Raw genomic sequence first — 26,763 nt, forward strand, 5'->3', positions numbered from 1 at the left:
GGGCCCTCGGAGGAGCAGAGCTCCAAGGCTTCTTTAGCATGTGGGCAAACCTCTTCTGGCACCTCTGCTCAGAGCCAGAACGTGCTTCAGAGGTGGCATATTAGGCATTTGGGGCTCTTTTGTCTTTCGATCTATTAGTCTTAAAAATACTATCTGTTTCGTGCTCTGACAGCTTAGTTCTAATGTATTTTATCTTCAGAAAACCTCAGTGAGTTAGTGAAGTGCTGTTTCCTTTGAATGGAGGGGAACTGAGGCAGGAGGAAAGGGCCCCTGAGGTGAGTTGGGAATCCCAAGGGCAGCTCCTGATGGGGAGTGGAGTGTGTGAGGGGACCTGCAGCTCTTCCCAAGAAGCCATCCCACCCATAAGTCGGAGTGTGCAGCCCTCCAGAACGCCATTAGGAAGCGCTGCACGAGGGGTGTGTGTAAAACCACACCTCAGGGCGTGTGAGTGGGAGAGGAGGAGTAGTCCCAGCTTTGAAGTCTCATCCAGAAAGCAGGTTACCCAGGTTTTGGTACCTCCTTTGCCTAAGGGGATCCAAACCCACTTGCTCCCACCTCCTTTTGGAGCTCCTTAATCTTTGTGCTATGGACCGCCCTTGGGTGGCAGTTACCTCAACCCTTCCTGCTGAAGCTGTGCCCACCCAAGGTCCTTGCAAAAGCTCCCTGACCTTTCCCTTCTCCTGTGCATTCAGCGAGTACCAGCAGCTGCCTTCTGCACCCCTTTGTTTTTGTAGGCTGACCACATCCCACTGTCATGGAGGTGGTGGTTAAAGTTGGCCTGAGCGAGCAGGCTGCCAGCCTGAGGTTAAAGGCCTCCATGAGGAGATGTGTCATAGCAGCTTGGCACATACGCTTTGGAAAAAAAGAAACAAACCTGTTTACTAGCAGCACAATATTGGACAAGATCCTTTAAGCATCTTTTTTGCATTAAAAAGGATGTGAAACTGATTGAACTGTGTCCCGATGCATTTCCCTGTCCGTCCCCCCCACCCAAGTTTCAGAAGATTAAACATTTGTTGGGAAGCTTCTATGCAAGCCTTCTGACTTTTGGCATATTTATACACATATAGGTGTCTCTGATTACTGTGTGTTCCTTACTTTTCTAGTGGAACCCTACAATCTGTGGCTAATTAATACCAGTATGAGAAGGAAAAGGCATGTAGAACTTTATTCTGATCACAAAGTTAGCATAGGTCTTAATACCAAATGCTTTGGATGGGACACTGAATAAAAATTGATGCCATTACAATTTGCTAAAGTATGACATTTAACTTGGCATTTATACACAATGTTACAACTCTTCTGGTTGATATTATACACTTCTTAAGCTTTTCATCTGGAGATCTAAGAATGCTACACAAACAGTAAATTATTTGAACTTTCCTATGTCCTGAGAAATTTCAAATTGCAGCTTTTTAAGAAATAAAGGAAATACACTTCATTGCTTTTAGTAAGTAGTTAGGACATCTGACCTTAATGGTACCCTAGCAAAGTTCTATTTTTGTTGGTATTGAAAGAATTAAATATACAAAAGTAATACATAATTAAGGAAAGGTCTTTTGTTCCTTTACAACCATCCTCTTAAAATCAGAAGTTAGCAGTTAATTGTGAAATAGTCTGTCTGATTTGTATTGGCAAGAGCCACATATTTTTCATACAAGTTGCATCTAATTCACTACTGAGCCTGTGAGCGTGTATCCCAGTCTTCCCCAAGGTTGTGGGCCTGCAGAGTAACACAATAAATTCCTTAATAAAAGGAGTTGTTATGCCTTCTTGAGCTCTTCTTGCTGTTACTTCTGTATAAAACTCGGTGATGTTTTGCATAGTCCTACGAGCACAGCCTGTTTTCATGACTAGAGCTCCTACATGTGTAGTATGGATGCAAATGTTCAAAATGAAAATACGTTTTGATCATAAGATCAAAGCCTGTCTGGTGTAGAGCAACTAAAGTAGCTAGTATGTAAACTTACTGTCACGAACATCTCACCTAATGGCCAAAGACTGGTCGTCTTAGTATGGTCAGGGAGGGGAAAGGCAGGGCTTGTTTTTGTAGAAGACTATGTAGGGAAGGGAGAAGTTTCTCCTTACTTTTTCCTTAGAGCTGAGTTTATTGATACTCTAAAGTGTGAAAAAGGGATAGAAAGATTCCTTGGAATTAATTGCTAAGAATATATTATGCTAGACTAACGTGAAGATATTGTAACCCATAGAGCTGGTTTGCACATACACCTATTTTTTCAACTCTCTGCTTTTCATGGGTTGCAAAATAGCGCACACCAAAGATACTAATTCAAGCTGTGTTAGGTGAAGGAAGGAAGCCAGTTTCAGAGCTCAGGATATATCCGGCCACTAGCCCCTCTTGTTTAAGCTACATAAATATTTAATTTTAAGATACTGTGTTGAAATTGACCCAAGTTAGAATTATAGATTGGTTTTATGGACCATAAATTCTACCATGGATGTATCTTAGAGATTGATTTGGAGTAGTGCCAGTAACAGCACTTTCTATTTTTAGGTCAATCTTCATTATTGCTCTAAGAGTTGCCACCTTTGTATCATGTGTTACAGTAACCCACCATTCTTCATAATATGAAAGAAAGGTTCATAATTTTACAGTACAGGAGGGGAAAAAATATTTTTTGGCTAATACCATAATCTGAACATCTGGAATCATTAGAAGATTCAGTAATACTCCTAAACTTTGCGTTTCCCAAGGTGGTGTATTTGAGAAATGCTCACCAAGACATAATATATCATCCGTGTAGTTTCCTGTGGTTTCTTTCTCAACCCTTGTAGGAATGAAGTTGTGAGACTAAGTTGGAGACAGCACTACTCCAGGTCTGTAGCTCAATTAAGTGTCTGGTAAATTGCTAAGTTACGTGGTTCTGTTCCTGGTTTAACAGCAACAAAGTGGAGCTAAAAAGCATCTGAATGAATAATTAACACACTCCTATAAATGTGTAATCTCCTAGGGAACATTTCTATTCAGAAGAAGAAATACTGAGCTCAGTTATTACTGTAGGGCTTGTACTGTTGCACTGTGCTGTTCCAAGGCCTCGAATTACTGAAGAACCATGGTGTTTTGGTGTGAGGAGTTCCCCCTCCTACTGCTCACCTTCCCCCAGGAGCTGCCTGCCGGCCTCCTTCCCTCTGCTCCCAGTACCCCAAGGTCACTGGCACCCACTGGAGTTGAGCAAGAGGTGTACTGAGAGGACTAGTGGCTCGTACTAAGGTCTGAAAAAGCAGAGGGCAAAGAGAGAATGTGAATATAAGTAGCAGGGAGAGAATGCAGATGAACGCAGTTGTGTAGAGAAGATGCAGCCACATGAAGACAGCAGATGTTATCACTGCTGGCATGGATACTGGATGAGCAGATTGAGTTGTTAAGTATAGATTATATCTTGTAGCAATTCTCACGACTCCTAAAACATGTCAAAATTGCCTGCAACACAGTGGATGATTTATATAAATGATTAATATATTTTGTTTGCCTAATAAGGGCCCTTGCCAAGGCACTGCAGCTCCTCTATGTCTTGCTATGGCTTCCCTACTGAAGCAAGATGAGGAGGAGGGTAGCTGTCATTGTAACACACTCATGATGAAACGGTTGGCCCCTTCGGCTGCTCTGTGCTGGGAGGGGAGGTAAAGTCTTTGGGCAAGCTGTGTTGGATGCTAGTTAGCAGTAGTTCTCTTTTGTCAGGAAAGCCAGGACTTTTTTTCAAGCACTGGAACGATTAGCTGATGAGGCGCCTAGTAAGGAAGGAATATTTTGAAACCCAGCTGCAAATCCCACTCTGTACTGTTCCTTTTCCACATCTCTTTCCTTGAATACTTTCTTGCAGTTGCATAGGAAGAGAGTAGTAAGTGCCCAGTGAGCTGTTGGCTACTTCTTGTTGCTCTTCAAACCCATTTCTTCCCTCATGGCTTTTCTTCAGAGCGATGGGGCTGCTTCTTGCTTCCCAGAAAAAAAGTATTTCTCTGCTCATGTCCTCTCAGTTCTCTCAGCCAGAGGGGATGAAACATAGTCTGGATTTGGGCATGTCTGCAGTATAGTTTCACCTTGAGTTAATTGTTTGCTGTTTAGAAAGGCTAGTCTGGACACTCCCTGAATGTTTGTTTTCAGGCTATAAATGTTTGCAGGTCATACTGAAGATGAGGATGTCTGAGTTTTCTGTATATACAAAATTGACTAGACTTTTGTAAATGAGTATGTGGTGATATGGTCTTGCCTTTTGCTGACATAAACTTTTGGCAGTTTTTTCTTCTGTGAAATATTTATTGGGCTAAGAGGGGTTTTTTGATGATTCTAGCAATTGGTTTTGGCTAGAAGTCCACCCAACAGTGATGACTAAGATTCTTCTCTTCCCTTTGTCAAATGACAGGGGGAAAAAAAAAAGCAGGGGGGAGGAGATTTATATCAATGCCTTGCTTTTGTGTATAAGTGGATTTTTTCCCTCTTTATTGCTTTACCAGCACAAGATTAATGTTAAGGCTTTCTGTAAACATATGTTTTCATGCAATTTTGTTCCATAAGGTTCTCAAAAACTATCAACGTAACACATATTGGGGACTGGCATGTGCATCTCTCCTTCCCACTTTTATGCAGTGTAGTAAAGTCAGGACAAGAATGACAACAGAAGATAAAATAGTATACTATGTAACATGATTCTACAAGGTCAGATTACTGTTCAGGTTCACTCTGTGTGGATGCATCTTTTCTCACAGTCATGAATATTAAACCCCTTGAAGTCAATGGAATTATGGGAGACATGGACAGTGGGATTGAGTGCACCCTGAGCAAGTTTGCCAACAACACCAAGCTATGTGGTGCGGTTGACATGCTAGAGGGAAGGGATGCCATCCAGAGGGACATGGACAGGCTTGAGAAGTGTGCCCGTGTGAACCTCATGAATTTCAACCAAGCCAAGTGCAAGGTCCTGCACCTGGGTCATGGCAACCCCAGGCACAAATACAGCTTGGACAGAGAATGGCTGGAGAGCAGCCCTGAGGAGAAGGACTTGGGGATGTTGGTGGATGAGAAGCTCAACATGAGCTGGCAATGTGTGCTGGCAGCCCAGAAAGCCAACCGCATCCTGGGCTGCATCAAAAGACGCGTGGCCAGCAGGTCGAGGGAGGTGATTCTGCCCCTTTGCTCCCTTTAGACCCTGTCTGCAGTACTGTGTCCAGCTCTGGAGTCCTCAACACAAGAAGGACATGGTTCTGTTGGAATGAGTCCAGCAGAGGGCCAGGAAGATGATCAGAGGGCTGGAGCACCTCACCTGTGAGGACAGGCTGAGAGAGCTGGGGTTGTTCAGCCTGGAGAAGAGAAAGCTCTTGGGGGACCTTATAGCAGCCTTCCAGGACCTGAAGGGAGCCTACAGGAGAGATGGGGAGGGACTCTTTGTCAGGGAGTGTAGTGACAGGACAAGGGGTAATGGTTTTGAACTGAAAGAGGGCAGATTTAGGTTAGATATTAGGAAGAAATTCTTTCCTGTGAGGGTGGTGAGACACTGGAACAGGTCACCCAGAGAAGCTGTGGCTGCCCCATCCCTGGAGGGGTTCAAGGCCAGGCTGGATGGGGCTTTGAGCAACCTGGTCTAGTGGGAGGTGTCCCTGCCCAGGGCAGGGGGGTTGGAACTCAATGATCTTTAAGGCAAAAAATAATAAATATGTAATAAGTATTCACACCCTTGGCCAGTATTTGAAGTATGAACCTCAGATATGAGTTTGGTCTAGCTTATATCACAGTTACTGATATATTATTTTTATTCAGTGCACCGTACTTCATGACTTGATGTCAGTAGGAGAAGACCAGGCTGGACAGCAGAACAACAACCTCCGTTAGCCTGTTGAATCGGTGCTCTTGGGTCCGCTCACAGTGGATCTGCAGGTGTCAGGATCATCTAAACTCAGGCAGTAGCCCTGCTTGGGTGCTCTGCCTCTATCTGTCAGCAAAGTCGGGCTGTTGTGGGAGTCTGTCAGTGTTCTCACTTGTTCAAGGTGCCAAAGCAATTCTGTTATCAGCGCCAATGTTCTGTAATGTTAATTAGAGAAGGTTAAAGCCCTTGCAATCCTGAATTCGAGATTGCAGTGCTGAGGCTTTTGCTTTGATTAAAGGCATTGATAGGTTTCCAAAGCTAGGGAACCAGGGATTGAGCGTTCACATGCAGTGTTGGTTCTTCCAGCTACCTTTGGGTATGTCTCATTCCTAGCATCCTGGTGGAGTAGTAGAGCTAAGCTTATGCCTTTAGTCATGGCAGCTCTTGACCTGGGTTTTATTCTGTGAAAGTAAATTGGATGTGTGAGCACTTCTTAGAAAGAAGTCAGGAGCTGGGACAATTGCAGGTTTGGGTTTGTTTCTACTCTGCAAATTTAACATCAGCTGAGCATCAACCAAGTCAGGCAGCTGGATTTGTGGAAACCTAGGCTTTCTCACTAAATCTTTGTGTTTATCTTGCACAGTTGCTCTGTGGACCTGGTTAAATCTGGCACTGAGATGCATATGCTCAGCAAGGAGAATACTACAGTGTTAGAAACATGAGCTTTTACAAAACAGTTCAGTGGGACAGTGCTGACTTAATTCACTTCCTACCCGTATATTACTATGACCCAGAAAAGGCGGACTTAGGAAAGATCTTAAATATTTCCATATTTGTCCTCAGTCTGTATTGTAATAAGAACTGGACACAATTCTTCAAAATTGAGAGAAAGTCACAAGTGGTAACTCCAGACAGGTTTCAATGTATGAAACTGCAAAAATACTTAATGCAAAGTATTTCTCTTGGTCTAAAACAATATGCTTCCCTTCTTATTAATTTACAGCTTTAAGTATCAAAGCCATAATGTTTGAATTATGTAGCACAACTATAATTTTTAGAAAGAATCTAAATTATTTTGGACTGTTTTCACATGTGATTTTCAAAAGCGACAACCTTTTGGAAGACAGGTCTCACTGGTAGTCCAAGACACTTAAACTTGTGCCTCTTCTGAAAGTGGGACTTGGGTTCCTAAGCTGAGAGGTGGCTTTTGGTGTCTTATCCACGCCCTCTCTCCCCTCAGCCAATCTTGCAAAGGAAGCCCCTGCAGGCATACTCTGGGGTGGAGATGATGTTTGATTTGAAGTCAATGACTGTCAGTCCTGCCAGACTGGTTGGCTTGTGCTAATCCTTTTTCAGAAACAGGGCCAAGCTTAGGCATGATACTCCAAATGGCGTGATGTTTGCTTAGCATCAAGAAAGATGTTTGAATGCAGTCGCTTGGGGACTACTGTTCTATTATTTTTTGAAATGAGTAATTGCTTCAGAGTGGGGGGTATAGAGGGTAATGCTATTTGCTGAAAAGAAAATTAGGCCTGGGTGTGCCCAAGTGACAAGTGAGCAACAGACTTCTCAAACGGCATTGGAGAATGTCTCCTTGTAGGCTTATATTTCTTTGTGGATAGACTCCATTCAGACGTGAATGTATGACACTCATGAATGTCACGGAAATTTTAACGTTTGTACCTTGGCCTGGAATTTGACCCTTACTACTCCTAGTGAAATATACAATGGATTGTTCAGCTGCATTTCATACCCTTAAGGATTTAAAAAACCAAAACCAAAACAAAAAAAAAACCCACACAGCTGAAAATGCGTTTTTGGCCAATGTTAATGTACTAAAAGCTCTTTATATTAGAATGCTGAACGTAGTTGGATCTTTTAGCTTTTGCACTTGTACATGTTTAGGCTCGATTTGCCAGTGAACATAATAATAGATTATTTAATTAAGAGTCATTTAAACTGAAGACTGATTACACGCTGCTTACAAACATTCCACACTGAAATTAACTTAATTTTTCTCCTTAGTAATTTGAATTTGTACTTGTCCTTCATTGGCATGCTTTTAATCTACTGATGTCTAAATTATATTCATAATTGAAATATGGGATCAGGAAGAAAAATTAAATCAACCTTAGTCATCTTGTGTTTAACTGCTTATGAACACGAGTTCTGAATTTTTGCGAATGTTATGCTATTGGACAAATCTGCTGACACTTTGAGGTACTTTTAAAGCCTCTTTCTTCAATTTGAAGTGTGCGTTAATATGCAAAGAATTTCTCCTAGAGAAGTCTTGACTACCTGTCAGCTTTAAATCAAAGGATAGACATGAGGCCTTTTTTTCATTATGTGATCTCATCTTCTCATGACTGAGCAGGATTTTAGTTACTTTGTTCAATAATTGACTACATCATGATTAATATGTATAGTTAATCATCATGTTCAGTTAACATTTAAATACATTTATTGTACTTACAGTTAGTTTTTAAGAAAGATTTTGCAAGACTAATCCGTTTTAGCTAGTGTCTCTGACTGCTGTAACAGGAGACACAATCCAAACCACAAAGGAGCAGGAAAGTGCATACATTATGTCATATACTAAATATATATAAAACCATCTGAAATGCTGAAAGCAAGTTCCAATTGCACTATTTTCTCATGACTTCCATTCCACAGCAACCTGATCTAGTTGAATATGTCCCTGCTCACCGCAGGGAAGGTTGGACTAGATGACCATTTAACTGAATATGTCCCTGCTCACTGCAGGGAAGGTTGGACTAGATGACCATTTAAAGGTCCTTTCTAAAACCCACACTATTCTATGATTATTTGCATTTTTCCATCTAGGAAGTAGATATTCAGGGCCCACTCTTGTTAAAGCTCGTAATTCAGTTTGCAAAATATTTGCAGACTTAGACACTAAATTTGGTACTTTCCATTCTTGTCTTTGATATTGTTTTGTGCGTTAGAGATGTGAATAAAAATGGAAATTTCTCAGGTTAAATACATACTGTGTATCATGACTACCTTCCTACATACAGGCTTTTGGTGAGGGACCAAATAGTTTGGAACTTGTAGAGGACTAATCACAGTGGGTTTCTAGACAACAGAACCAGCCATAATGCTAATTTGTATTATATAATAACTATGGCTTTCATCTAGACAGATCAAAAGATACATGAGAAAATATTTGGAGTTGTTCCTTTTGAGTTCTACTGAAAGATGCAATCTTTCTTAGTATTGAATATTTGTCTAATTAAGCCTTTTGTGGCAATGCAGATCTTCATAAGAGTGCCCAGTGCTTCAGTAACTTAAAAATACTGTTTTTTTTTTTAAGTAAAGCTGAGAACCTCAGGACTGAGCTTAGTTCAAATGGCTATAGTGGCAATAGTATGTCTGAAGAAATCTTCTCTTAGGTGCCATAGCCACTGATACTGATTCTGATAGTCCTCCTCATCTGAAATTGCCAGCTATAGGTGGTGGAAAAGGAGAAACGTTCATGTTGGCAGCCGTGTCCCAGGCAGAATAGCAATAGCCAGAGAGCTCACGAGAGGAAGCCAGGCAAGCTTCACAGTGATACCTGCCCACTGGGTGAACCACCTTTGGCAGAGTCAGTCTTCATAAGGTGTTTTGCTTTTGCTGGATGAGCAAATTAAAATACAACAGCCTTGTCTGACCATTCCCAACCAACTCTGTTCTCCACTGTACATCATGTGAAAATGAACTTGCTTTTTGTTGGGGCATGTGCACCGTACAAATCTTGCGCACTGATTTGGCTGTTTTGATAAACAATGTGAGTATCCCGATTTCTGATATCCTGTGACGGATATCTCAAATGTTAGGCCAAAATTTTGTTTGTGTTTCCATAGTGCTACTGAAACTGTCTTAGTGTCACTTGAACTAATGACAAAGTTTGGACTTCCATGATCAACAAATCTCAGAACTCTCCAGACTCATGATTTTGAGTAGCATATACCACAAATATGTAACAGTAGTAGATGGGGAAAAAGATGAATAATAGAACTGAGGCCCTAAGTGAAACACAAGCATCTTTTTTTTTTTTTAATAGAGCCCCAAAACTATAAATTTTTAAGTATATATTGCTAACAATATTGAAAAAATTTAGTTGGAAAATTTATTTATGGACAGATCTTCATAGTATTCGTGTTTCTTCTTGTTGTGGAAAGAAATACAGATATCCAGGAGATGGAGAATAAAACACAACTATAGAAATAGCACCTATTTATGCCACTAACATGTAAATGAGTCAAAAATCTTCCTTAAACCATAAATTGTCAGACTACAAAAATTATAGGCTTAAGAAACGTGGTTAGGAAATGTAGTAGTCTAGTACAATGCTATACTAATACTTGTTGACCTCCTCTATTTCTTCAATAGCTTGAGTAAGTCTCCACAAGTTACCTGGTATATGGCTCCTGTGGCTGTAAGGGGTGGAGACAAATTTATGCCTTGTCTTTTGTCGTTACCACATCACAGGCTGGAAGCGTGGGTCTGGCAGAGAGGAAAACAGATTGGGAATTGGAAGAGTTGGCTTCTGTTCCCATCTTGGTTACTAACCTGCTGCTCACCCAGTTCAGGTCACTGCAGCTCCTACACCCGTCAACTCTGTCTGGGTTGTCTGTCTGTACTGTCATCTCATCAGAGCAAGGGCTGCCTTGTCCTGTGTCTTTTAAACATACAGAGTTTAACAACTTTCTATCTTGTGTGGTCCAATTGCCATACAAACGCTAATAAGAATGACACTTCTTAGTTCTAGCTGACGGTGTTGTACAAGTTAATCACTGGGTTAACTGGGTACATCTTCAGGGTTTCTAACTCGTCAGAATCTGCATGTAAACGGGGACATCCCAGGCAGAACAGGGCAGCTTCTGTCCTTTCACATAAGTTGGTTGTCTGGTTATGCAACTTTGAAGTTGGAAAGTGTCCATTCTTCAGGTTTTTTAAGCAAAAGCAATCCCAGAATACTGGTATGAAAGGAACTCGGCTGGAATGACTGTGATATAGCAGTTCTAAGCCTTGAGTTGGAAGTGTGTGGCAAACAATTTCTGAACAGGCAAGTATCTCTCACCCTTGTTATTTGCTAAGATGAAGCCCAATTGCTAATGACTGGAGGAAAAGAAAAAGGATTGGAGATTCTGTGGGGAAAATATTGGAGGGAGGGAAAATGAGAGAGAAGTTAATAATTAAATATATGTTCTATAAAGCTAAACTATTCCTTTAGGCATACTAAAGCCATAGGAGTTGGTAATTAGGGAGGTGGTTGTGAAGGTGAAATGTGGAAAGGACTATAAGTACAGGTCCAATTAATATTGTTGAAACATGGTAATTGTGTTCATTAACTAGATTAAGTGATCCATATGTGAATCACTTCAATGACACATGGCAAGAGACTTTAAACAACTGAAAGTTAAATCTGGCTCCGTTGGTCAGTTTTACACACACTAGTTTGCAAAACATATAGAAATGCCATTGCACATGCTTTGCAAGCTGGCTTGTGTAAACTGGAGTAATAGGTCTGGATTTGCTTTTACCTTAAACTTGCCTGTTAAATTAAGCTAAATACCCTGTTTACTTTGTGCCACTGTTTTTGGCAAATCATGGAGGTAAACACTTGGAGCACGATGACAAGATCCAGGATCGTAAAATGGCTGCTAAGGCTTAGTGTTCTAGGAATGGAGTGTATTGCTTCTCTATTGTCCCCGCTTCTTGCTGATTTTTGTCCTTCCTTGTTCATTCCCTTCAGCTATCTCCTCTCCACTTTGTGTTTCTTGGGCTCAGTGGTGTTCTCTTGGGACACTGCTTCGTTCTTGACACTCCTGTCCCTGTCCGTCCCCAACTCATTTTGGCAGCGCAGAGGCAGGAAAGTTTTCCATTCCCACCAGACCAGAAAGCAGCAGGATCCCTGCTCATTACTACCCTGACTAGTTTATAAATCCCTCTAAGCCAGAATGCTGTTTTCTTACCTAACTGTGCACCTGACAGGTAAGGAGCAGGGGATACTGTTTTTCAAAATCCATACCCTGAAGTCAGTAAGTATGTAAAAATTAATTCAAGATAATCAGATGATCAGGTTATTCAGTTTCACACTGGAATCATCTGCTGAAGAACATCAGTTACCTGTATCAGGGCTAAGAATAAGCAATTTACAGTATGCTAGCTTTAATTTGCCTCTTCCTCAATTAGCCTAGGAAAGACATTTCTCATCAGCTCTCTTGTATGGATTGGTACATTGGATGGTACATTGGATGTACCGTTCTCTGTGTTACAGATCCAGGACACCTGGAGCTGTGTGTGCTATATCTTCCTTTGAAGGATAGCAAAATTGGAGTGCCTGACCCTCTATTTTCTAGTCAGAGTGATGCTTTTTTTTTTTTATTGTGAGACCAAGCAGGAAAAGTAAGAGATGTGCAGAAAATGTGCAGGGACAGGATTATAGCAAAATATGATAATCCTGGCTTTAAGCTTCTAACCTACTGGTGATTCATCAGTCATCCGGTCACTCCAAAAAGGAAACCTGTAGTAGCATTATGGAGAGACCTTACTGTGAAAAGGTGAAGAGCAACTGTGAGAGAAAGGGAAACACTAAAAAGCTAGAAGTCTGCAGTTGAAAGCAAATAATTTGCTTCGGTACTAGGGGTAGGAAGAACAGGCACCAACGTTTTCAAAAGGTGATCCATGTCTCTCTAATTTTCAAACTCACTTTTTGTCTGTTCTTAAAATATGTCTATCAAGTGGAGATTCAGTGGAAGGCAGGGGAAAAAAACCCTACCCAACTATTAGGCTACACCGATAATTAAACACATAAACTAATAGCCTGATTACCTGTAAAAAAAAAACAAAAATTACACTGTAAGAGATTAAAACAAGGAGATTACATTAAATTGGAACAGGGATTAAATATTTTTCCTAAAGGCTTTTAACACGTTTTTCAAAGACCTGCTTAGGAGCACAATTTGACTGATGAAAAGTATTTCTTTTTGAGATAATAGACTAAATAATTCCATAATTGAGCCATGTGAAGTGCAGTGCTAGTATGCTGATGATAGTATGTTTCAGATATGTGAGAGCTCTTTCTATGAGTCACAGGGTTGGTTTTTTGTTGGGTTTTGCTTTGTTTTTTCCTCCCCAGTAAAATCTATAAAATCCCAAGACTGACCTAGGAGGATTGTGTTCTGAAATCACTCTGTAGGGGTTTCACTGAGCTATTAAATGGGAAAGATGATTTGAAACCATTTAGAAAAGGGAAGAACACGCACTTCAACATTAAGGGAACTGAGGCACAGATGAGTGAAATTGTTTAATGTTTTCATCATAGCCGTACCTAGAAGGCCTCGAGTAGATTAAGCCTCCTTCTGCCAGATGGTATACAATCACACAGTAAATATCTTCATCAAAAGCTTACGCTCCAAGGGAAATGAGATACCACTCATTACTCAAGTTATTCTTCAAACCAGGAATAGAAACCATATCTCCCTTTCCCAATGTTCCACAAGTAACATTCCCCCCAGAATATCATCTGTGGGGATGTGCTCCCTCCCAATGTGAGCAGTACGTGCCCCAAATCAGGAGAAGGGGAAAATTCAGAAGGTAACTTGGAAACATGTTTATTAAAAAAAAAAAAAAAAAAAAAAAAAAAAAAAAAAAAAAAAAAAAAAAAAAAAAAAGCATGCAAAAAGGGAGTTGAGCAACAGAGGCATAAAACAGCTGGTGAGAGTGTGTCCTTAATCCATATGACATGTTATTACATAAAGAACTACAGAAGTACTGCTGAGATTGCCATGTACTACACAAATAATGAGTTTTTGCCAAGATCCAAGATATAGAGAGAAACATGCTTTCTTCAGATTTCTTACTGAGTAGGATCCTGAAACTGAATCCATGGAGTCCCACCAATTTGAACAAGACTATTCATGAGAGTCAGAGTGGATGCTGATGAGTAGAGGAGGTGGGTAGGAAGGAGGAAAAAAGTTATTGGGAAGGAAACTGGTTTTTCATGGAATATGAGTGAGTTTCTGGAACACTTTCAAAACTAAGGGAAGGGGATTTTAATAAAACTTTCCGATTAAAGCTTAAAATGTAAACAAACTAATATGTAGGTAGTGTGCAAAGCCTTGCAGAAGTTGTATTTTTAAGGATGTATGCTAATGCCCTGGTAGAGTTTGTACTGTACACTCTAAGAAATCAATGGCCAACTCAGTAGTGTTATTCAGCGTGTGAAAGGGTGTGACAATCCACCCTGCATAGAAGTTTCTGCTCTGATGCATTTACACCAACAATGTGTTAAATTATGCAAGCAGTATTTTTTAAAATACTATTTGACAATTCTGCTTGAAGATATTTGGCTGATTTGCATACAGAGCCCAATTTTGCTTTGTGTTTATTAACTTTTCCCTTTCTGTTAAGCTTCCAAGTTCATATAGCAATGTGAGTTTGTATAAAAGAAGCAACATCTGTGTAGACTCCCTGCACTTTGCGATGCTCATTTCTTTAAACTTTGTATGCCAGCTCAGGAGCAATAATATCAAGTGACTTCAAAGGACAACTGCTTCCAACAATCTGCAATGGCTTGTATTTCAACTCAGTAACCAGCACAGCTCACCAGACCTGTTATTTTATTTCAAGGCCTGTGCTGCCCTTTTCATGTATTGAGCTATAGTCCCAGCTCAGTGCAAGTGAAAGGGGAAGGGGGGAAGCCCAAAGTAGTGTAGAATTTGGGAGGAGGGGGGGTCTGAGTGTATGTCTCTCCAGACATAGGCACACAGACTATTTTTAAAGTAAACCTGGAAAACATGCTTCACGCAAGCAGTCAATAAGAAAGCTTGATGACATGTTTTCCTTCTCTCACACCCACTTACTTGCTTCCCTCCTTCAGCTATATCTTGTCTGACACCAAGACTGTTGGTTCTTTGGAACAGAATCTGTCACTGTACATCAACCAGACTGATTTGGCTAGCGACAGACTGCTTTAGAATAAATGGCAATAATTAATAGGTCATTCATTTTGCATGTCAGTGGTGTTCATTACAGTAAATGTATTTGCCTCCCTTCCTCCCTCCCCATATAAGGCATCAAATGATATGTCTACAAAGCGTTTATTCAAACTGGCAGATCTCTTACATGTGTTAAGGACTAGAAATATATTGAATTTGACACAGAGTCTTCATTCTGATAATATTGCTTGATAGTGGGTTTCTGAAACAAGGTCAAAGCTAAAAGCTGGACTATCTGACTCATTTTGGGTTTAATATAGGTGAGTGTAACTGATGTCAATGAAGCTTCAGCTCCAGCCTTAGTCTTCCAGCAAAAACTTTCTCTTTATTCTGTGAGATGTTTACAGGCTGAACTAAGCTTTTGCCAACATGCAGGTCAGCATTGCCTTCAATTTCTCATTTTTACCACTGTTCTTTGTCATTGGTGTAAGTATTTGTGTGACATTGAGCCACATCAGGGAGTTGTCTAAATTAAAGCACATCAATTTTTTCCTGATCTGGTTCACCATCTGGTCCCATGGACTCTTGTACAGGCACAAAACAGAAAAAAGTGCCCTGTAGGGTCAGAAAAAATGTGGCCAAGAGCAGCAAACAGACAGGACTTGTGTAGTCATGCTTGATAATGCTTGTTGAGAGGGTGCCTGAAACCAAGGCCTGATTGGATTCTGATTATGTCTCCTGGACAAAACTCCCTTTGATTTCTGCAGGTATTGTGTCTGAGAAAGGCCTGGCGGCCTTGGTCCCTGACAATTCCTTTGAGGAGCAGATAGTGTGTTGAATAAATAGAGCAATGCGGTACTGTACATAAATTTATCTTAAATAGTTCTTAATTCTGTTAGTTTTTTATTTGATTTATGACTATCTAAATCTGCTTGTCTGGTCTTAGGATGAGACAAAGGTTAGACTGGACTTGACTCTGGAAAGTAGAACTGAAAGGTATTTAAAAACCAGTAAGAAGAAAAGCAGGTGTGTGTTAGAGCTTTCACCTTTCTCTTGGCAGTGCCAGAAGGTAGACTTCTGTTGTGATGTTGGTTGGTTTTTTCTGCTGCTTTTTCTCTTCCATTCTCTCAAAACTGGAAAGGAGATAAAAATCCTACCTTTCTACCTGTGATTCTGAATCAGCTTTCTTAACACTTGGCTATGTGCTTAGCAAAACCCCAGAGCCAAATTCCCTGTCGAAGCCAAGCATCTTGTGGCTTGTTCTGTATTATCTATATGCAAGTCCAGAAGATGGGAAGGGGGAAGTACCCGGTCCAATGCAAACAGTGATTTCCTCTTGTATACTAATGTTTTAGTAATGGTTTGAGAGAGAGAGGGATTTGTGAAGATGTTTGAATTCAGTCTGTGTACAGGAACAAAAACTTAGCCTGTTGCAATTGCATTTGTAACTGTTCAAATATCAAATACATATACCCCATTTCACCTGCAAAATACAGGAAGACATTCAAGTATGTGCTCGTAGGAAGTCACTGCAGCTCCTACAAAACCCTTGAGACTGCAGTGCCATCTGCAGTGTTCTCACCCATCCTTATGGGATAGCGGCCAGCACCTCAGCAGTGCCATGATCTACCACATCAATATTTAGGGTACCGAGAGGCAAAGAGCAAGCACTGCATGGTATCCTACAAGTGTGTCCCTCAACGACCTAGAGCAGAAGGGGTTTTGTCCTGGTTTTAAGGATTTTCCTAGCTGAGGATGAGTAGACAGACTTTGCTTTGCAACTTTGAATTTCCTGGCTTCCTTCACCTCCCGCTTCACAGAATACCTAACGCCTGTATCAATAGTATAATGATGTATGGCCTGTTGCAGCTTATTTCTATGATGTGCTTGCTTTTTATTTGCTTGGTGTGCCTAATGGGAGAACTTACGTAAAGCAGTTTCAGGTTTATTGCTTACATCAGTCGCTGGAGAAGCTATCAACAGATACTTGAATCACCCACCCATTGCATCCACACTGGCTAATACAATGCAGGGCAACAACACGACTCCCCCACCCCCTAACTTATTTTTCAGCACTACTTCCATATAAATATTTTTAATTGCAGAGCAGAGTGAAATTCCTCACTCTGGGCAAGTGCCAACACTTCTAAATGCCACTACGCTGCCCTGCCCCTGCAGTGACTAGATCTGAGGAACACGCACTCCGTAACTCGTACCTGAGGGAGCACCTGGTGCCATCAGAAAGTGAGGGGACAGTGCTGTCCTGAGACAGACTGGAGATGTCTGACTTGGTGTATATTTCTATTCACTCCGCAAGAGGGTCAATGACACTACAAGAAAACACAACATCCCAGACCTGAGAAATATATATACAGATATACGTATTTTTTAATCACACTCAATTGGGAATGCTCATTTAGTCTTAATAAGAATTTTATTAGCTCTAAAAATAGGTTCTTAAATATTTTCCAAGGTTGACTAAAATATGAAGAAAAATTATATAATCAGTGTTTAAAATAAACCAGTTTGTTATAACCGAGACCAATTCAGTGGAATAACATTTATCAAGAATGATGATGTATAGGGAACTGTATACCCTCAAGAAACCCACAGCCAAAACTGATGTCAATGAAGCTTCAGCTCCAGCCTTAGTCTTCCAGCAAAAACTTTTTCTTTATTCTGTGAGATGTTTACAGGCTGAACTAAGCTTTTGCCAACATGCAGGTCAGCATTGCCTTCAATTTCTCATTTTTACCACTGTTCTTTGTCATTGGTGTAAGTATTTGTGTGACATTGAGCCACATCAGGGAGTTGTCTAAATTAAAGCACATCAATTTTTTCCTGATCTGGTTCACCATCTGGTCCCATGGACTCTTGTACAGGCACAAAACAGAAAAAAGTGCCCTGTAGGGTCAGAAAAAATGTGGCCAAGAGCAGCAAACAGACAGGACTTGTGTAGTCATGCTTGATAATGCTTGTTGAGAGGGTGCCTGAAACCAAGGCCTGATTGGATTCTGATTATGTCTCCTGGACAAAACTCCCTTTGATTTCTGCAGGTATTGTGTCTGAGAAAGGCCTGGCGGCCTTGGTCCCTGACAATTCCTTTGAGGAGCAGATAGTGTGTTGACTAAATAGAGCAAAGCGGTACTGTACATAGATTTATCTTAAATAGTTCTTAATTCTGTTAGCTTTTTATTTGATTTATGACTATCTAAATCTGCTTGTCTGGTCTTAGGATGAGACAAAGGTTAGACTGGACTTGACTCTGGAAAGTAGAACTGAAAGGTATTTAAAAACTAGTAAGAAGAAAAGCAGGTGTGTGTTAGAGCTTTCACCTTTCTCTTGGCAGTGCCAGAAGGTAGACTTCTGTCGTGATGTTGGTTGGTTTTTTCTGCTGCTCTTTTTATCTTCCATTCTCTCAGAACTGGAAAGGAGATAAAAATCCTACCTTTCTGTGATGTTGGTTGGTTTTTTCTGCTGCTTTTTCTCTTCCATTCTCTCAAAACTGGAAAGGAGATAAAAATCCTACCTTTCTACCTGTGATTCTGAATCAGCTTTCTTAACACTTGGCTATGTGCTTAGCAAAACCCCAGAGCCAAATTCCCTGTCGAAGCCAAGCATCTTGTGGCTTGTTCTGTATTATCTATATGCAAGTCCAGAAGATGGGAAGGGGGAAGTACCCGGTCCAATGCAAACAGTGATTTCCTCTTGTATACTAATGTTTTAGTAATGGTTTGAGAGAGAGAGGGATTTGTGAAGATGTTTGAATTCAGTCTGTGTACAGGAACAAAAACTTAGCCTGTTGCAATTGCATTTGTAACTGTTCAAATATCAAATAAATATACCCCATTTCACCTGCAAAATATAGGAAGACATTCAAATATGTGCTCGTAGGAAGTCACTGCAGCTCCTACAAAACCCTTGAGACTGCAGTGCCATCTGCAGTGTTCTCACCCATCCTTATGGGATAGCGGCCAGCACCTCAGCAGTGCCATGATCTACCACATCAATATTTAGGGTACCGAGAGGCAAAGAGCAAGCACTGCATGGTACCCTACAAGTGTGTCACTCAACGACCTAGAGCAGAAGGGGTTTTGTCCTGGTTTTAAGGATTTTCCTAGCTGAGGATGAGTAGACAGACTTTGCTTTGCAACTTTGAATTTCCTGGCTTCCTTCACCTCCCGCTTCACAGAATACCTAACGCCTGTATCAATAGTATAATGATGTATGGCCTGTTGCAGCTTATTTCTATGATGTGCTTGCTTTTTATTTGCTTGGTGTGCCTAATGGGAGAACTTACGTAAAGCAGTTTCAGGTTTATTGCTTACATCAGTCGCTGGAGAAGCTATCAACAGATACTTGAATCACCCACCCATTGCATCCACACTGGCTAATACAATGCAGGGCAACAACACGACTCCCCCACCCCCTAACTTATTTTTCAGCACTACTTCCATATAAATATTTTTAATTGCAGAGCAGAGTGAAATTCCTCACTCTGGGCAAGTGCCAACACTTCTAAATGCCACTACGCTGCCCTGCCCCTGCAGTGACTAGATCTGAGGAACACGCACTCCGTAACTCGTACCTGAGGGAGCACCTGGTGCCATCAGAAAGTGAGGGGACAGTGCTGTCATGAGACAGACTGGAGATGTCTGACTTGGTGTATATTTCTATTCACTCCGCAAGAGGGTCAATGACACTACAAGAAAACACAACATCCCAGACCTGAGAAATATATATACAGATATACGTATTTTTTAATCACACTCAATTGGGAATGCTCATTTAGTCTTAATAAGAATTTTATTAGCTCTAAAAATAGGTTCTTAAATATTTTCCAAGGTTGACTAAAATATGAAGAAAAATTATATAATCAGTGTTTAAAATAAACCAGTTTGTTATAACCGAGACCAATTCAGTGGAATAACATTTATCAAGAATGATGATGTATAGGGAACTGTATACCCTCAAGAAACCCACAGCCAATATTTCTCTGATTGCTTTCAAACTGACCGGTTGCAGAGTCTAGTTGTCTGTTGTCCAACAGAATTCCTACCAGCAAGAATGCTGCAAAAGAGTGGAACCCGGTCTTCAGGTGAGGAAGCTGTGAGGTTTATATAGAAAACAAAGAACTGGTCTATTGGTGTACCCCTCTTTTATACTTTATCATTAAATGAAAACTTTCATAAATAGCCTTACATAAATAATAATCTCAGAAGTTTTAAAAAAGTTCACAACGTCAGTCGGACCTGACTAAACATTCTCTGGTCTCTAACTGCTTAAACTGTTTCTGCAATTATTCTGGAATATAAGAATCCTTAATGTCTCTTATTGTAAGAGCAGATCCTATCTTTTTGGTAAGAGTTAAGCTGCAGAGGAAGACTTGGCAGTTAAGTGAAATGCATGTTACAGCTGATGCCGTATTTTTTTTTTTTTTTTATTTGAATAACTGAAAAGATTAAGCTGTAGTGCAGGTAGGGCTTGAGTCATGCTTTTATCGTTGTGTCTCTTGGCCTGATAGGAACTATGGCATTAAAAATGGTAGCTCAAGCTGATTCTGTACTTTGTTTATCTACAGCCAAGCTCAGCCAAATATCAGCTAGCCTAGTGCAAAAAATGTAGTTGAAGGCTGTGTACACAGGCACCGCTAATTACTTTCAATGACTGTCAAATAAACATTTGATACCAATATATTTCTTTAGTATGCCTTTAAACAAAGCACTCTTATCTATGCATAAGAAAAGCACTACGAAGAGCAGAGTTAATACAGCATGTTAATCTGTATTTTGACTTAGTCTGGGTTCTTTTTGGTGGTGTTTTTTTTAAAAAAAGTTCTTTATCACCCCTTTTTGCCGCCAAAAGGACCTGCAGTACCTTCCAAAAGCTTTCCCCCTGGGAGATGCCAGTGTCACTTTCAGTAGCATTGACATCTCTTTTCTTCCCTAGTTTTTAAACGACCAGCAGCTTTAGTCTCGGTGGCTTTTTGCATGTTAAAGGCGTCGGGTGTGTTTGCAAATGACAACCAGTATAACCCACCATCTGACTTTGCAATGCTGAGAAAATGGTAAGGAGGTAACTGATTTACCCTAGGGAGCCTGCCTCCTTTGCCTGTTACTCGCAAAGAGCCTATCCCAAGTAGCCTGTGCTACACTAGGGACATCGTAGGATTAAAAGACCTAGCAAGGAGACCTCGGGAGGGAAGCAGGCAGCAGGATTTAAGCAGCGAGCAATCCCAGACGTGAACGAAACAAAAGCAGGCTGTGGGTTTCTCTCCCAAACGCTGCCCGCGGATGGCTAGTTACAACAAGTTTCAGCTCAGGAGCTAACATTAAAACGTTTCCTCCGTGCGGCTGCCTCCCGCAGCGGGAGTTCTCTCTCCTGCCCGCAGTCCTACACCTCCCTCTGCCCCGGCAGCCTCGCTCCGCCCGCACCGGACACCGCGCCGCCCGTACCGTGCCCGGCTTCGCTGCGAGCCAGCCCGGAGCCCGCCCCTCCACCCCCGGCGCTGCGGGGCCCGCCGCGGGACGGGCAGGGCGCTAGACGAGGGACTCGCAGACGGGCACCGAGTCCGAGTCCTGGCTGTGCATGGAGCTCAGCCCCGTGTCCGAGTCCTCGTCGTTGTCGGCGCGGTCCTTGCGCAGCGCCCGGAGTGAGTTTCTGGAACACTTTCAAAACTAAGGGAAGGGGATTTTAATAAAACTTTCCGATTAAAGCTTAAAATGTAAACAAACTAATATGTAGGTAGTGTGCAAAGCCTTGCAGAAGTTGTATTTTTAAGGATGTATGCTAATGCCCTGGTAGAGTTTGTACTGTACACTCTAAGAAATCAATGGCCAACTCAGTAGTGTTATTCAGCGTGTGAAAGGGTGTGACAATCCACCCTGCATAGAAGTTTCTGCTCTGATGCATTTACACCAACAATGTGTTAAATTATGCAAGCAGTATTTTTTAAAATACTATTTGACAATTCTGCTTGAAGATATTTGGCTGATTTGCATACAGAGCCCAATTTTGCTTTGTGTTTATTAACTTTTCCCTTTCTGTCAAGCTTCCAAGTTCATATAGCAATGTGAGTTTGTATAAAAGAAGCAACATCTGTGTAGACTCCCTGCACTTTGCGATGCTCATTTCTTTAAACTCTGTATGCCAGCTCAGGAGCAATAATATCAAGTGACTTCAAAGGACAACTGCTTCCAACAATCTGCAATGGCTTGTATTTCAACTCAGTAACCAGCACAGCTCACCAGACCTGTTATTTTATTTCAAGGCCTGTGCTGCCCTTTTCATGTATTGAGCTATAGTCCCAGCTCAGTGCAAGTGAAAGGGGAAGGGGGGAAGCCCAAAGTAGTGTAGAATTTGGGAGGAGGGGGGGTCTGAGTGTATGTCTCTCCAGACATAGGCACACAGACTATTTTTAAAGTAAACCTGGAAAACATGCTTCACGCAAGCAGTCAATAAGAAAGCTTGATGACATGTTTTCCTTCTCTCACACCCACTTACTTGCTTCCCTCCTTCAGCTATATCTTGTCTGACACCAAGACTGTTGGTTCTTTGGAACAGAATCTGTCACTGTACATCAACCAGACTGATTTGGCTAGCGACAGACTGCTTTAGAATAAATGGCAATAATTAATAGGTCATTCATTTTGCATGTCAGTGGTGTTCATTACAGTAAATGTATTTGCCTCCCTTCCTCCCTCCCCATATAAGGCATCAAATGATATGTCTACAAAGCGTTTATTCAAACTGGCAGATCTCTTACATGTGTTAAGGACTAGAAATATATTGAATTTGACACAGAGTCTTCATTCTGATAATATTGCTTGATAGTGGGTTTCTGAAACAAGGTCAAAGCTAAAAGCTGGACTATCTGACTCATTTTGGGTTTAATATAGGTGAGTGTAACTGATGTCAATGAAGCTTCAGCTCCAGCCTTAGTCTTCCAGCAAAAACTTTCTCTTTATTCTGTGAGATGTTTACAGGCTGAACTAAGCTTTTGCCAACATGCAGGTCAGCATTGCCTTCAATTTCTCATTTTTACCACTGTTCTTTGTCATCGGTGTAGGTATTTGTGTGACATTGAGCCACATCAGGGACTTGCCTAAATTAAAGCACATCAATTTTTTCCTGATCCGGCTCACTATATGGTCCCACGGACTCTTGTACAGGCACAAAACAGAAAGAAGTGCCCTGTAGGGTCAGAAAAGATGTGGCCAAGGGCAGCAAACAGACAGGACTTGTGTAGTAGTGCTTGATAATGCTTGTTGAGAGGGTGCCTGAAACCAAGGCCTGATTGGACTCTGATTATGTCTCCTGGACAAAACTCCCTTTGATTTCTGCAGGTATTGTGTCTGAGAGAGGCCTGGCGGCCTTGGTCCCTGACAATTCCTTTGAGGAGCAGATAGTGTGTTGACTAAATAGAGCAAAGCGGTACTGTACATAGATTTATCTTAAATAGTTCTTAATTCTGTTAGCTTTTTATTTGATTTATGACTATCTAAATCTGCTTGTCTGGTCTTAGGATGAGACAAAGGTTAGACTGGACTTGACTCTGGAAAGTAGAACTGAAAGGTATTTAAAAACTAGTAAGAAGAAAAGCAGGTGTGTGTTAGAGCTTTCACCTTTCTCTTGGCAGTGCCAGAAGGTAGACTTCTGTCGTGATGTTGGTTGGTTTTTTCTGCTGCTCTTTTTATCTTCCATTCTCTCAGAACTGGAAAGGAGATAAAAATCCTACCTTTCTACCTGTGATTCTGAATCAGGTTTCTTAACACTTGGCTATGTGCTTAGCAAAACCCCAGAGCCAAATTCCCGGTCAAAGCCAAGCATCTTGTAGCTTGTCTGTATTATCTAAGTGAGAATATGCAAGTCCAGAAGATGGGAAGGGGGAAGTACCCGGTCCAATGCAAACAGTGATTTCCTCTTGTATACTAATGTTTTAATAATGGTTTAAGAGAGAGAGGGATTTGTGAAGATGTTTGAATTCAGTCTGTGTACAGGAACAAAAACTTAGCCTGTTGCAATTGCATTTGTAACTGTTCAAATATCAAATAAATATACCCCATTTCACCTGCAAAATATAGGAAGACATTCAAATATGTGCTCGTAGGAAGTCACTGCAGCTCCTACAAAAACCTTGAGACTGCAGTGCCATCTGCAGTGTTCTCACCCATCCTTATGGGATAGCGACCAGCACCTCAGCAGTGTCATGATCTACCACATCAATATTTAGGGTACCGAGAGGCAAAGAGCAAGCACTGCATGGTACCCTACAAGTGTGTCACTCAACGACCTAGAGCAGAAGGGGTTTTGTCCTGGTTTTAAGGATTTTCCTACCTGAGGATGAGTAGACAGACTTTGCTTTGCAACTTTGAATTTCCTGGCTTCTTCACCTCCCGCTTCACAAAATACCTAACGCCTGTATCAATAGTATAATTATGTATGGCCTGTTGCAGCTTATTTCTATGATGTGCTTGCTTTTTATTTGCTTGGTGTGTCTAATGGGAGAACTTACGTAAAGCAGTTTCAGGTTTATTGCTTACATCAGTCGCTGGAGAAGCTATCAACAGATACTTGCATCACCCACCTGTTGCATCCACACTGGCTAATATAATGCAGGGCAACAACACGACTCCCCCACCCCCTAACTTATTTTTCAGCACTACTTCCATATAAATATTTTTAATTGCAGAGCAGAGTGAAATTCCTCACTCTGGGCAAGTGCCAACACTTCTAAATGCCACTACGCTGCCCTGCCCCTGCAGTGACTAGATCTGAGGAACACGCACTCCGTAACTCGTACCTGAGGGAGCACCTGGTGCCATCAGAAAGTGAGGGGACAGTGCTGTCCTGAGACAGACTGGAGATGTCTGACTTGGTGTATATTTCTATTCACTCCGCAAGAGGGTCAATGACACTACAAGAAAACACAACATCCCAGACCTGAGAAATATATATACAGATATACGTATTTTTTAATCACACTCAATTGGGAATGCTCATTTAGTCTTAATAAGAATTTTATTAGCTCTAAAAATAGGTTCTTAAATATTTTCCAAGGTTGACTAAAATATGAAGAAAAATTATATAATCAGTGTTTAAAATAAACCAGTTTGTTATAACCGAGACCAATTCAGTGGAATAACATTTATCAAGAATGATGATGTATAGGGAACTGTATACCCCCAAGAAACCCACAGCCAGTATTTCTCTGCTTGCTTTCAAACTGACCGGTTGCAGAGTCTAGTTGTCTGTTGTCCAACAGAATTCCTACCAGCAAGAATGCTGCAAAAGAGTGGAACCCGGTCTTCAGGTGAGGAAGCTGTGAGGTTTATATAGAAAACAAAGAACTGGTCTATTGGTGTACCCCTCTTTTATACTTTATCATTAAATGAAAACTTTCATAAATAGCCTTACATAAATAATAATCTCAGAAGTTTTAAAAAAGTTCACAACGTCAGTCGGACCTGACTAAACATTCTCTGGTCTCTAACTGCTTAAACTGTTTCTGCAATTATTCTGGAATATAAGAATCCTTAATGTCTCTTATTGTAAGAGCAGATCCTATCTTTTTGGTAAGAGTTAAGCTGCAGAGGAAGACTTGGCAGTTAAGTGAAATGCATGTTACAGCTGATGCCGTATTTTTTTTTTTTTTTAATTGGAATAACTGAAAAGATTAAGCTGTAGTGCAGGTAGGGCTTGAGTCATGCTTTTATCGTTGTGTCTCTTGGCCTGATAGGAACTATGGCATTAAAAATGGTAGCTCAAGCTGATTCTGTACTTTGTTTATCTACAGCCAAGCTCAGCCAAATATCAGCTAGCCTAGTGCAAAAAATGTAGTTGAAGGCTGTGTACACAGGCACCGCTAATTACTTTCAATGACTGTCAAATAAACATTTGATACCAATATATTTCTTTAGTATGCCTTTAAACAAAGCACTCTTATCTATGCATTAGAAAAGCACTACGCAGAGCAGAGTTAATACAGCATGTTAATCTGTATTTTGACTTAGTCTGGGTTCTTTTTGGTGGTGTTTTTTTTAAAAAAAGTTCTTTATCACCCCTTTTTGCCGCCAAAAGGACCTGCAGTACCTTCCAAAAGCTTTCCCCCTGGGAGATGCCAGTGTCACTTTCAGTAGCATTGACATCTCTTTTCTTCCCTAGTTTTTAAACGACCAGCAGCTTTAGTCTCGGTGGCTTTTTGCATGTTAAAGGCGTCGGGTGTGTTTGCAAATGACAACCAGTATAACCCACCATCTGACTTTGCAATGCTGAGAAAATGGTAAGGAGGTAACTGATTTACCCTAGGGAGCCTGCCTCCTTTGCCTGTTACTCGCAAAGAGCCTATCCCAAGTAGCCTGTGCTACACTAGGGACATCGTAGGATTAAAAGACCTAGCAAGGAGACCTCGGGAGGGAAGCAGGCAGCAGGATTTAAGCAGCGAGCAATCCCAGACGTGAACGAAACAAAAGCAGGCTGTGGGTTTCTCTCCCAAACGCTGCCCGCGGATGGCTAGTTACAACAAGTTTCAGCTCAGGAGCTAACATTAAAACGTTTTAGTACCGGCGAGCCAGCCCAAACGCTGCCCGGGATGGCTAGTTACAACAAGTTTCAGCTCAAGAGCTAACATTAAAACGTTTCCTCCGTGCGGCTGCCTCCCGCAGCGGGAGTTCTCTCTCCTGCCCGCAGTCCTACACCTCCCTCTGCCCCGGCAGCCTCGCTCCGCCCGCACCGGACACCGCACCGGACACCGCGCCGCCCGTACCGTGCCCGGCTTCGCTGCGAGCCAGCCCGGAGCCCGCCCCTCCACCCCCGGGGCTGCGGGACGGGCAGGGCGCTAGACGAGGGACTCGCAGACGGGCACCGAGTCCGAGTCCTGGCTGTGCATGGAGCTCAGCCCCGTGTCCGAGTCCTCGTCGTTGTCGGCGCGGTCCTTGCGCAGCGCCCGCGCCTGCTCCAGCCACCCGGCCGCGCCGCCCCCCGCCGCCGGCCGCCCC

General features: G+C 41.7%; 1 protein-coding gene across 1 annotated transcript in view; it reads right to left on the bottom strand.

The window, feature by feature from the left end:
* Positions 1-20,570: 20,570 nt before the first annotated feature.
* RASSF10 (Ras association (RalGDS/AF-6) domain family (N-terminal) member 10) overlaps positions 20,571-26,763 on the bottom strand; it is a 7,623-nt gene continuing 1,430 nt past the window's right edge. Inside the window, exon 2 of the mRNA XM_014952553.1 lies at positions 20,571-21,435. Within this exon, the coding sequence (XP_014808039.1) occupies positions 21,307-21,435 (129 nt within the window). The 3' untranslated portion in view covers positions 20,571-21,306. The remainder of the gene's footprint in view (positions 21,436-26,763) is intronic.

This window comes from Calidris pugnax, unplaced genomic scaffold (assembly GCF_001431845.1).
Source record: "Calidris pugnax isolate Ruff unplaced genomic scaffold, ASM143184v1 scaffold248, whole genome shotgun sequence".
Classification (NCBI taxonomy): Eukaryota; Metazoa; Chordata; class Aves; order Charadriiformes; family Scolopacidae; genus Calidris; species Calidris pugnax.